General features: G+C 48.4%; 1 protein-coding gene across 1 annotated transcript; it reads right to left on the minus strand.

Moving 5' to 3' along the window:
- Positions 1-4825: 4825 nt before the first annotated feature.
- LOC129490679 (putative STAG3-like protein 4) lies at positions 4826-6951 on the minus strand. Its single transcript, XM_055294507.2, has 3 exons — positions 6883-6951; positions 5705-5909; positions 4826-5277 (listed from the first exon to the last, which is right to left on the minus strand). Exons 1-3 carry the CDS (start codon positions 6949-6951, stop codon positions 5024-5026), a joined length of 528 nt encoding a protein of 175 aa, XP_055150482.1. The 3' UTR covers positions 4826-5023.
- Between the last annotated feature and the right edge of the window lie 5908 nt (positions 6952-12859).

The following is a 12859-nucleotide window of genomic DNA, read 5'->3' on the forward strand; positions in this document are numbered from 1 at the left end:
TGGAGCGTGGTGGTGATTGACTGGCCAGCATGGCTGTGAGGTATAGGCTCCAGTGAGAAGCCTGCATTTGTACCCTGGGGTTCATGGAATCCACTTAGCCCCACACCTCTGGGAATATATCTTAGAAATATTAGTTTGAGCCGGGAGTGGTGGCTCACACCAGTAATCCCAGCTCTTAGGGAGGCAGAGGCAGGAGGATAGCTTGAGCCCAGGAGTTAAGAGACCTGCCTGGACAATATAGTGAGAAGCTGTTCTCCACAAAAGGGAAAAAAAAAAAAAAAAGAAATATTAGTTTGATTCTGGGCATGCTGGCTTATGCGTGTAATCCCAGCACTTTGGGAGGCTGCGGTGGGAGGATCACTTGAGTGCAGGAGTTTGAGAGCAGCCTGGGCAACATAGCAACACCCCGTCTACAACAAAATTAACTGGGAATGGTAGCATATGCCTGTAGTCCCAGCTACTCGGGAGGCTGATTCAGGAGGCTCACTTCAGCCCAGGTGGTTGAGGCTGCAGTGATCACGCCATTGTACTCCACCCTGGGCAACAGAGCAAGACCCTGTCTCTTGAAAAAAAAAAAAAGACATATTTGTTTGCACTTCTTAAACATGTTCCATCCTCCCTGTACACTATCCTGTCCATGGGAATGATCAAATAGAAAGTCCCGAAGTGGGCCAAGCACAGTGGCTCACAACCATAATCCCAGCACTTTGGGAGGCTGAGGCAGGTGGATCACCTGAAGTTGGGAGTTCAAGACCAGCCTGACCAACATGGAGAAACTCCATCTCTACTAAAAATACAAAATTAGCCAGGTGTGGTGGCGCATGTCTGTAGTCCCAGCTACTCGGGAGGCTGAGGCAGGAGAATCACTTGAACCCAGGAGGCAGAGGTTGCGGTGAGCCGAGATCGTGCCATTGCACTCCAGCCTGGGCAACAAGAGCAAAACTCCGTCTCAAAAAAAAAAAGAGAAAGTCCCAAAGTAGTTAACACTGTCATTTAGGCTGAGCATGATGATTCATACCTGTAATCCCAGCACTTTGGGAGGCCAAGGCAGGAGGAGCACTTGAGGTAAGGCATTTGAGACCAGCCTGGGCAACATGGCAAAACCCTGTCTCTATAAAAAAATACAAAAAAAAAAATAGCCAGGCATGGTGGTGTGCACCTGTACCCCCAGCTTCTAGGGAGGGTGAGATGGGAGAATCACGTGAGCCCCTGGAGAGGTTGAGGCTGCGGTAAGCCATGATTGCGCTACTGCACTCCAACCTGGATGACAGAGACCCTGTCTAAAAATATATAATAATTAAAAAAAAAACTGTCATATAGATCAGGTCTCATAAAATCTGGGGGTTCAGGCTGTGGCTCCTCCCTCTGCACCCTTGTGATGCAAATTAACCTGTTACCTTAAAATGAGATGTGACCAATTCTGCTCCGAGACAGAAGCTACTGGTCATAAAGGGATTCAGAGCAAGCCAGTCAGAGCTACCAGAGGATTTACAGAGGGAGCTAACAGAGCTGGGCTGGGCTGCAGAGCAACCTCTCCACAGCACGATTGGCTGCAACCTAATACTGCCAGTGTGTTAAGCAAGGGGACCTACAGGGGAGACAGATTGGGAAAGGCTGGGCTTGGTAAGCAGGAGAATTGGCCCAAATGACTCATCACATAAGGAGAGAATGAGGCAGGTGATTACCTGTTAGAGAAGCTAGCATCTCTAACTAAGGAGATCAAAGAACCAGTGGGATCACCTTGCTCAGTGGGAAGGTGATCTGGATAAATACCAAAGACGGGGACACTTGCCTACTGCTGGGCTTTTCTGCTCCCAGTGACAGAATGCCAAGGTGAGCCTGCTCCATTTAAAGCATAGGCCGGGCGCAGTGGCTCATGCTTGTAATCCCAGCACTTTAGGAGGCCCAAGCAGGTGGATCACTTGAGTCCAGGAATTCAAGACCAGCCTGGGCAACATGAAGAAACCCTATCTCTACAAAAAATACAAAAAATTAGCTGGGTGTGGTGGCACATGCCTGTAGTCCCAGCTACTTGGGAGACTGAGGCAGGAGGATTGCTTGAGCCCAGGAGGCAGAGGTTGCAGTGAGCTATGATGGCGCCACTGCACACTCCAGCCTGGGCGACAGAGCCAGACGTTGTCTCAAAAGCAAAACAAACAAAAAAAGACCATCTTGAACTGTCGTTTAAAAGCTCTACTAGGCTGGGCACAGTGGCTCATGCCTGTAATCCCAGCAATTTGGGAGGCCAAGGCAGAGGATCACTTGAGGTCAGGAGTTCGAGACCAGCCTGGCCAAGATGGTGAAACCCCATCTCTACTAAAAATACAAAAATTACCTGGGTCTGGCGGCATGTGCCTGTAATCCCAGCTATTCGGGAGGCTGAGGCACGAGAATCACTTGAACCTGGGAGGCAGAGGTTGCAGCGAGCCAAGATCACGCCACTGCACTCCAACCTGGGCAACAGAGCAAGCCTCCCACTCAAAAAAATAAAAAATAAAAGGTCTACTCAATTGTGCAGACAATGGAAAGCGGTTGATTGGCTTTAGGCAAAGGGGTGACATGATGAGATTTGCATCTGGTTGCAGTATGGAGGACAGAGTGGAGTGCAGCGTGGAGCCGGTGTAGATGAGGGAAACCAACAAGGAAGCTATTGTCATAGTCCAGGCAAAGGGTGATGGCATGTGAGACAGGGTAGTGGCAGGAGAGACAGGAGAAATGGCAGGCCAGAGAGACATATGGCAGGTAAAATGGACATGGAGAGACAGGCTTTGGATTACATAGAAGGGGGCTAGGGGCCCGGGCGCGGTGGCTCACGCCTGTAATCCCAGCACTTTGGGAGGCCGAGGTGGGCGGATCACGAGGTCAGGAGGTCAAGATCATCCTGGCTAACATGGTGAAACCCTGTCTCTACTAAAAAAATACAAAAAATCAGCCGTGCGTGATGGCGGGCGCCTGTAGTCCCAGCTACTCAGGAGGCTGAGGCAAGAGGATGGCGTGAACCCGGGAGGTGGAGCTTGCAGTGAGCTGAGATCGCGCCACTGCACTCCAGCTTGGGCCACAGAGCGAGACTCCGTCTCAAAAAAAATAAAGAAAGAAAGAAAGAAGGGGGCTAGGGAAGGAGGTTTTAGGGAGGGGTCCTGGGTTTCCGGATTGTGAAATTAGTGGTGTCATCTACCTGGAAGAAGGCCAGGCTCAGCATAGATATTATGATATTATGTTAGATATTATATTTTGAGCTGAATTGCCTTTTTTATTTTCTTTTTTGAGACAGAGTCTCGCTCTGTCACCCAGGCTGGAGTACAGTGGCAGAATCTCAGCTCACTGCAACCTCCGCCTCCAGGGTTCAAGCAATTCTGCTGCCTCAGCCTCCCAAGGAGCTGGGATTACAAGCGCCCGCCACCACACCCGGCTAATTTTTTGTATTTTTAGTAGAGACCAGGTTTCACCATGTTGGCCAAGCTGGTTTCGAATTCCTGACCTCAAGTGATCCTCCCACCTTGGCCTCCCAAAGTGCTGGGATTACAGGCATGAGCCACTGCACTCAGCCTGAATTGCCTTTTTTTTTTTTTTTTTAAAGGCTGGGACAGAAGATTTTGCACTGTCACGCAGGCTGGAGTGCAGTGGCCCAGTCATAACTCACTGCAGCCTCCAGATCCTGGCCTCAAGCAATCATCCTGCCCCTGCCTCCCAAAGTGCTGGAATTATAGGTGTGAGCTACCACACCTGGCCTCAGCTGAGTTGCCTTTAAAACATTCTCGTGAAGATGCAAAGTTTAACTCAGAGAAGTCAGAGGTCATGGGAATTGAATTGTACCTAAAGCCATAACAGAAGAAAAGAGTACAAGAAAAGAAAAGGGTCTATAATGGAGCCTTGAGGATTTTCTGTATTTAAAATAACTGAGGCCAGGCACGGCGGCTCACGCCTGTAATCCCAGCACTTTGGGAGGCCAAGGCAGGCAGATCACCTGAGGTCAGGAGTTCAAGACCAGCCTGACCAACATGGAAAACGCCCCCCATCCCCAACTAAAAATACAAAATTAGTCGGGTGTGATGGCGCATGCCTATAATCCCAGCTACTCGGGAGGCTGAGGCAGGAGAATTGCTTGAACTCAGGAGGCAGAGGTTGCTGTGAGCCGAGAACGCACCATTGCACTCCAGTCTGGGCAACAAGAACGAAACTCCGTCTCAAAATAAATAAATAAATAAATAAAATAACCAATTTTAGGCTGGGCACAGTGGCTCACGCCCGTAATCTCTCAGCATTTTGGGAGGCCGAGGCAGGTGGGTCAGCTGAGGTCAGGAGTTCAAGACCAGCCTGGCCAACATGGCGAAACCCCGTCTCCACTAAAAATACAAAAATTAGTTGGGCGTGGTGGTGGGTGCCTGCAATCCCAGCTACTCAGGAAGCTGAGGCAGGAGAAGAACTGCTTCAATCCAGGTGGCAGAGGTTGCAGTGAGCTGAGATTGCGCCACTGCACTCCAGCCTGGGCAACAGAGTAGACTCCGTATCAAAAAAAATGATAATAATAAAAATAAAAAATAAAATAACCAAGTTTAATGTATTTTCTCTACAGTCAGTTTCTTAGTCCATTTGCACTGCTTTAACAGTACCTGAGACCTGGTAATTTATAAAGAATGGAAATCGGCTGGGCACAGTGGCTCACACCTATAATCTCAGCACTGTGGGAGGCTCAGGTGAGCAGATCACTTGAGTCCAGGAGTTCAAGACCAGTCTGGGCAACATAGGGAGATCCCATCGCTACAAAAAATAATAATAATAAATAGCCAGGTATGGTGGTGCACACCTGTAGTCCCAGCTACATGAGAGGCTGAGGTGAGTGGATCCAGGTACAGCACTTAAACACTCCTGACAATGAGTGCTGACAAAGAAAAACTGAGTAAAAGTGGAATTAGAGAGAACTCTAAATTACACATTATTTATTGAGCCACAACCCAGAAACAAGATGAGCACGCAACGACCCCTTACAGGATGGGTCTATGAAACTACTGCCAGACTCCATTATTCATGATCTTGAAAGACTGCCCAGGGCCTGATAAGGGGGTCTGTGGCAGAAGTGGGTGCAAGCTGGGAAAAAGGGAAGGAAGAAGCAGGGAACACTCCTCACCTCTTTGCATTTCTCCAACAGGCTCTCCAGCCGCTCAGGTGCCCTCTGCCCTGGCCCCTTGTTTCTTTCAGCCTCATACTGACGCTCATTGTTATCTTGGTGCAGACTCAGTTGGAGGGCAACTCTTACCAGGGAGGTCGTCAGTTTCATAGCTTTGAGTAAGGAAAAAGAGATAAAGAAATCATTATTTAGGTCAGAGGAGAGAGGATGAGTAGAAGGAAAAAATAGAAGGAAAGAAGGGCAATGAAAATGAGAAGCCAGAGCAGGGTGACCCTAAAATCCTAAGACTGCCTGTCCTGGAGTGGACTGTTTCCCTCCAACTCTTGTGGTCTTCTTTTAACCATCGCATACCCCTAGTGGTGAGCTCTGACAAAAATATTAAGCCTGGAAATTGTTGCTATGATCTACCCCTTCTCAGAACTCCACTAGTGAGAAACTGGATTGAAGTTTAGGATACAAGAGGCATGGCCTTAAAGTGAAGAGCCAAGATGCAGGTAGGAAAGAAGACCCTGAATCAGAGAAGAGAGGAAAGCCCTATAAACCCCCAGGAGAATGTCCAGAGTAAAAATGAATGCTCGCCAGCCAGGGTGCTAGTGTGACGGAAGGCGCGGACTTGTGAGTCTGAGAGGCCAGTGAGCAGGCAGATGGGGTTGTCCATAGGGAAGCCATCATGGAGGAAGCTGTACTGGAACCAACAGACCAATGTCCTCACAGACTCACAGAAGCTGCCCTGGAACTTCTTCCAGGATGGACCTGGAGCTGTCAGAGGATAGTCCCCCGAGTCCTACAAATGGATGTATGAAAAGGATGGGAAAGTTATGACCAGGTCCATGAAGTCATAGGGGCTTGGATGTCAAAATCCAACAGTCTAGTAAAAATATCTCTGTTATACCTCATTTCCTGGTAGTCTCCCCAGTTTGAGAGGCATATTCAGATCTCTTTTAATCCCAAGAGACCAGCCTGGCCAACATGGTGAAACCCGTCTCTACTAAAAATACAGAAAAAATTTGCTGGGTGTGGGGGTGCACTTCTGTAATCCCAGCTACTTGTGAGGCTGGGGCAGGAGAATCACTTGAACCCGGAAGATGGAGGTTCGAGTGAGCCGAGATCGTGACACTGCACTCCAGCCTGGGCGATAAAGCGAGACTCTGACTCAAAAAAAAAAAAAAAAAGTGCCAAACAGCCCAGGTTTGGTCTGATATGTTCAGAAAAAAGCAAAACACTCACCTCTCACCTTTTCTTTTCCTACAATGATGCACTTTAATACAACAATGGCTGCAGGAACGCTGCAGAAATATCATTTAAGTGAAACAGAAGGGCTTTCCTGGCCGGACACAGTGGTCACTCCTGTAATCCCAAAAGTTTGGTTGGCTAAGGTGGGAGGATTTCTTGTGGCCAGGAGTTCGAGGCTGCAGTGAGCTGTGATCCACCACTGCATTCCAGCATGGACATCAGAGTAAGGCCTGTCTCTAAAAAAACGCTTCATCCCTCAAAAGAGGGATTTGCAAATACCAGCCTTTCAGCCTGAGGATCACATGGAGGAACGTTAAGATACAGATGCTGGGCCCCAGCCCCATTGATTCTAATTCAAAAAACTGATGTGGGGCCTGGTTTAACTCCATCATTGGAATCCATTGAGATTTGGAACTCTCTGGGTTGGACAGTGCAAGAGAGATCCTAAAGAAAGCAAAGTCACTATGGACTGAAATGAGCAGACAAGGTTTTCTGAGCGTGGGGAAATATGATCTGGGCCTCACTTGGCAGGACTGTGGCCAGGCCTTGAGTCCTTGGCTCAGTGGGACCTTCTGAAACAGCCTCCAAGCCATGCCCCCGCTTCCTTTGCTTTTGGATGACCCCCCTTCAGCAGCCTTGGTGCTGATGGGAGTAAGTCGACCTGCAGCAGAAGTTCAGCCCAAGTCTCAGCCCAGCACCCTCCTTACACCTGAGCACGGTCTGTTCATGCTGCCGTCTCTGTGCTTCTCTGCGGAGTCATGGTTTCTGTACCTTGAAGAGAACTTCCCCTCTGGGACCCAGAAACCCAGTTAACCCTCAAGAAAAAAGTGAATGAAATTACTGAAGACAACTCTGTGGTGAGGAGATGGAAAAGAGGCTCTCTCTCATATATATATATGTGTATATATATATATGTATATATATATATGATACATATATATATATATGATACATATATATATATATATATGATACATATATATATATATATGTTGAAACAGAGTTTCACTCTTGTCACCCAGGCTGGAGTGCAGTGGCTCAATCTCGGCTCACTGCAACCTCTGCCTCCCAGGTTTGAGTGATTCTCCTGCCTCAGCCTCCCGAGTCCCTTGGATTACAGGCGCATGCCACCACACCCAGCTAATTTTTATATTTTTTTAGTAGAGACAGGGTTTCATCATGTTCGCCAGGCTGGTCTTGAACACCTGACTTCAAATGATCCACCTGCCTCTGCCTCTCAAAGTGCTGGGAATACAGGCGTGAGACACTGCACCCGGCCTGTTTTTGTTTTTTACAGACAAGGTCTCTGTTGCCCTGGCTAGGGTGCAGTGGTACAATCAGCTCTCTGTTGCCTCCTGGGCTCTTCTTTCAGCCTTCCAAGTAGCTGAGACTACAGGTGCATGCCTGTAGTCGATATAGCATCTTGCTGTGTTGCCCAGGCTGGCCTCGAATTCCTGGTCACAAGCGATCCCCTTGCCTTGGCCTCTCAAAGTGCTGGGATTACAGGCGTGAGCCATTGAGCCCAACCAGAAAGATGATCTTTAAGGGCCCTTCCCATGGTACCATATCCAAGTCAGCAAGATTGTGGCTATAGCAAATTTAACATAACCAGATCTGCTAGTATTATGGGCTGCATGGTGTGCCCCCTACCCCAAATTCATGTATTGAAGCCATGATCCTCCAGACCTTAGAGGTGACCTTATTGGAGCCAGAGTCTTTACAGAGGTGATCAAGTTAAAATGAGGTCACTAGAGGCCAGGCACGGTGGCTCACACCAGTAATCCCAGCACTTCGGGAGGCCGAGGCAGGCAGATAATGAGCCCAAGAGACCAAGACCATCCTGGCCGACACGGTGAAACCCCGTCTCTACTAAAAGTACAAAAATTAGCCAGGCATGGTGGCTTGTGCCTGTAGTCCCAGCTAGTCACGAGGCTGAGGCAAGAGAATTGCTTGAACCCTGAAGGCGGAGCTTGCAGTGAGCTGAGATTGCGCCACTGCACTCCAGCGTGGCAACAGAGCGAGACTCCATCTCAAAAAAACAAAGAAAAAAGGGAAATTGAACTTCTAATGCTTTAGTGCGCTAGAGAAATATTTTTTACTGAAACCAACTCAAATGTTTTAGGAATTCAACTTCACATATACTTCACATATATGTTACTGAGCAGTCAATGGACTCGCCACCCAATGTGTAGAGAGGCCAATACCATGGCTCCAACTTTTGAGAAATAAAGCTTTTTTGTAAGTCAACTAGCAAGAACACAGGAGGAAATACTCAAATCTCCCTTACACAGCTGGGGGCTATGTCAGCTTTTATAAGCATAGGGTAATGAGGTGTGATTTGATTGGATCTTGCAATAAAGTAATGCTGGGAGGTGTGATCTGACTGGATCCTGCCATGGAGTGACACCAAAACTCAATCTGATTGGATCCAGGCTCCTGCCATGGGGTATCCAGTTCTTAAATTGGTCCCAGCTCTTCAGGCTGAGCTCTTAGGTTCCACTCCGTGGTGGCACGCTTGGTTAACCTGGGCATGCACAGGGTACATGACCTTCAACCTGCAGGTCCATGGCAATTGAAAAACACCTGACAACTTCATTACATAAAAGTTGAACTGAGCTGGTTCAGTGACTCACGCCTGCAATCCCAGCACTTTGGGAGGCAAAGGCAGGCGGATCACCTGATATCAGGAGTTCAAGACCAGCCTGGCCAAAATGGTGAAAACCCGTCTCTACTAAAAATATAAATATTAGCCAGGTGCGGTGGCACACCCTTGTAATCCTAGCTACTCCAGAGGCTGAGGCAGCAGAATCACCTGAACCTAGGAGGTGGAGGTTGCAGTGAGCTGAGATTGTGCCATTGCACTCCAGCCTGGGTGACAAGAGCGAAACTCCGTCAAAAAAAAAAAAAAAGTTGAACTAGATTTGGTCTGATGCAGTTACAGATTTACAAACTGTGCCCCCACCCTCCTGCTGACACCTTCCACTCCTCATTCTTGAGGGATTAGGGATGGAGGTCATGCTTCTGCATCAACTTCATGCCGACCAGGGGCACTGAGTCCCCTCAAGTGAGAGGAATGAAACTCTTGGGCTGCTGAGTTCAAATGAGTTCTGGGGTCACCCGGAGTAGCTTGAAGGATTGGTATTGTTGTAATACAAGCGGAAGGTGGAAGTGTTGGAGCCTGGAGGACCAACAGTTCACCATCCATTTAAATAAACAGGACCAAAAAGTAACAGAACAGTGGCCACGAGGGGCCCCAACAGAGGAAGAAACCAGGTGAGGTGTGGTATAGTGGACTCGACTGCCTTCTAAATCTCAGTGGTTGGCCAGGTGCAGTGGCTCACGCCTGTAATTCCAGCAAAAGAAAAGCTGAGGCAGGGTGATCAAGAGGTCAGGAGTTCAAGACCAGTATGGCAAACATGGTGAAGCCCCTTCTCTACTAAAAATACAAAAATTGGCCAGGCGTGGTGGCATGTGCTGTAATCCCAGCTACTCGAGTGGCTGAGGCAGGAGAATCGCTTGAACCCAGGAGGCGGAGGTTGCAGTGAGCCGAGATTGTGCCACTGCACTCTAGCCTGGGTGACTGAGCAAGACTCCTTCTCAAAAGAAAGAAAGAAAAAGGAAATTCCCCAGGGAAGTACCTCGGCTTATTTCATAAAAAGGTACTGAAGGAAGCAGAGGCATGTGGAGGACTTCTCCACCTCGTGCAGCTATTTGGGCCATGGCGTCTGAAATTTATTATTTCAGAGTCACTCTTTGATGACCTTGGCAGTGGACTGCAGTCATCTGTTTAGGCCTCTCCATGGCCCACATCAATGCCAGTATTTCTGTTTGTTGCACATTTGATTTCCTTGCTGTTGGCATTTAGAAGGCACTCTGTTTCCCAGATCGCACCCTGGGCATGGACCACAGAGATTGCGTCTTGTGAGTCTGTAGAAACAGTCAAGGCCTTGTCCTCTCTTAGGTCCAGAACTCAAGTGAATGCAGATTTTCCCAGCCGTCTGCACTGAAGTCCCTGCGGGGAGGCTCCTGGCTGGTTCCCGTAGGTAGACAGCTACACACCCTGCCCTTCATTGGCTTCTTTTCATGAAGCTCCTGCCATCTACAAAACATGTCTCCCTTTTCTTCTTGAACCACATCTCTGTTATTGAAACTCTGGTAGTCGGCCGGGCGCAGTGGCTATGCCTGTAATCCCAGCATTTTGGGAAGCCAAGGTGGGCAGATCACCTGAGGTCAGGAGTTCAAGACCAGCCTGGCCAACATGGCGAAACCCCATCTCCAATACAAATAGAAAAATTAGCCAAGCATGGTGGCCACTACACTCCACCCTGGGAAACAGAGCAAGACTCCATCTCAAAAAAAAAAAAAAAAAAGAAAGAAAGAAAGTATCATGCTTTTCTGAGTTCTGTGAGTTGTTATAGTGAATTATCAAACCTGAGGCCATGGCGGGAACCTCCAAATTTGCAGCCAGTTGGTGAGAAGCACATGTGGTCTGAGGACACCCAAGCCTGCAGCTGCGTCTAGAGCAAGGGCAGCCTAGTGGGGGCTGGTGGCCTTAACCTGTGGCGTTTGAGGTAACATCAGGGAGTTGACATCAGAATTGCATCACACAGGCTGGGTGCGGTGGCTCACGCCCATAATCCCAGCACTTTGGGAGGCCGAGGAGGGCAGATCATGAGGTCAGGAGATCGAAACCATCCTGGCTAACACGGTGAAACCCCGTCTCTACTAAAAATACAAAAAATTAGCCGGGCATGGTGGCAGGCGCCTGTAGTCCCAGCTATGTGGGAGGCTGAGGCAGGAGAATGATGTGAACCCAGGAGGCAGAGCTTGTAGTGAGCCAAGATCGGGCCACCGCACTCCAGCCTGGACAACAGAGTGAGACTCCATCTCAAAAAAAAAAAAAACCCCAGAATTGCGTCACACAGGCCAGGTGCGGTGGCTCATGCTTATAATCCCAACAATTTGAAAGGCAAGGTAAGAGGATCGCTTGAGCTTCAGTCTGAGGCTGCAGTGAGCTATGACCGCACCACTGCACCCCAGTCTGGGTGACAGCGCCAGAGCCCGACTCCAAAAATAAAAAAGAAAAATCACAAAGAATTGCATGGCAGAGTGCCTGTCTTTCACAGCTTTAACTGCTGCAGGAACTTTTTGTTTTTTGTTTTCTTTTTGAGACGGAGTCTCGCTCTGTAGCCCAGGCTGGAGTGCAGTGGCACGATCTCGGCTCGCTGCAAGCTCCACCTCCTGAGTTCACGCCATTCTCCTGCCTCAGCCTCCCGAGTAGCTGGGACTACAGGCGTCTGCCACCGCGCCCGGTTAAATTTTTGTATTTTTAGTAGAGACAGGGTTTCACCATGGTCTCGATCTCCTGACCTCATGATCCACCCACCTCAGCCTTCCAAAGTGCTGGGATTACAGGCGTGAGCCACCTCGCCTGGTCCTTTTTTTTTTTTTTTGAGAGGGGGTGGGGAGACACATTCTCTGCTAGTGATACTCCTGCCTCAGCCTCCCAAATAGCTGGGATTACAGGTTTGCACCACCATGCCTGCCTAATTTTTGTATTTTTAGTAGAGAAAGGGTTTCACCATGTTGGCCAGGCTGGTCTCAAACTCCTGCTGGGATCACGGGCGTGAGCCACCACACCTGGCCACCTTTAGAGTTTTCTTACCACCTGGTTTTCCTCTCTCAATATCTTTCTCTCATTTCCTGCTTTAAAACTCTAGCTTGGCATCTGGGTGCAGGAGCTCATGCCTGTAATCCCAGGACTTTGGGAGGCCAAGGTAGGCGGATCACTTGAAGTCAGGAGTTCGAGACCAGCCTGGCCAACATGGTGAAACCTTGTCTCTACTATTTTTACAAGTTAGTTGGATGTACAGGCGGGTGCCTGTAGTCCCAGCTACTTGGGAGGCTGAGGCAGGAGAATTCCCTTGAACCCAGAGGTGAAAGTTGCAGGGAGCTGAGGTTGTACCACTGCACTCCAGCCTGGGAGACAGAGTCTCGCTCTGTCTCCAAAACAAACAAACAAACAAACAAAAAAAGCCCTGTAGCTTGGGATCAGCCTTCTCTTCTATTGTTTTTCTTCAAAAAATAAAAATTAAAAATAGATGTAGATGCTATGTTGCTGAGACTGGCCTCAAACTCCTGGCTTCAAGTGATCCTCCCGCCATGACCTCCAAAACTGCTGGGATTGTAGGTGTGAGCACTGCACCCAGCCTTTTGTTTTTTTCTACATAAAAAACAACACAAGATTATCTTCCAGAGCTAATAAATATGTTCAAATAACTACAACCCCATTAAGGAAAAATATCACTTGACAGCAAATAATCAATCCAGACCAATATGATCACACTCGCTGTGAAGGTGAGAAAAGTTCATCTTTATTATGTTTCCCCAAGAGACGCACTGCACTGTTCTCTTGAAAACACACAGCTCATGCCCTCCTTTAGAACACACATCCTCTTTAAAGTAACATACAAACATGCCAATACAAGGTAAAAAAATTAC

This window comes from Symphalangus syndactylus, chromosome 9, assembly GCF_028878055.3.
Source record: "Symphalangus syndactylus isolate Jambi chromosome 9, NHGRI_mSymSyn1-v2.1_pri, whole genome shotgun sequence".
Classification (NCBI taxonomy): domain Eukaryota; kingdom Metazoa; phylum Chordata; class Mammalia; order Primates; family Hylobatidae; genus Symphalangus; species Symphalangus syndactylus.

What these genes read in the sequence shown, in the direction of transcription:
- LOC129490679 (XM_055294507.2), bottom strand. Translation starts at nt 6,951, where the DNA reads ATGGCTTGGAGGCTGTTTCAGAAGGTCCCACTGAGCCAAGGACTCAAG. An exon ending in CCTGGCCACAGTCCTGCCAA is followed by an intron (nt 5,910 to 6,882) that starts GTGAGGCCCAGA and finishes ATCCATTTGTAG; the next exon opens with GACTCGGGGGACTATCCTCT. An exon ending in TCACACTAGCACCCTGGCTG is followed by an intron (nt 5,278 to 5,704) that starts GCGAGCATTCAT and finishes CCTTACTCAAAG; the next exon opens with CTATGAAACTGACGACCTCC.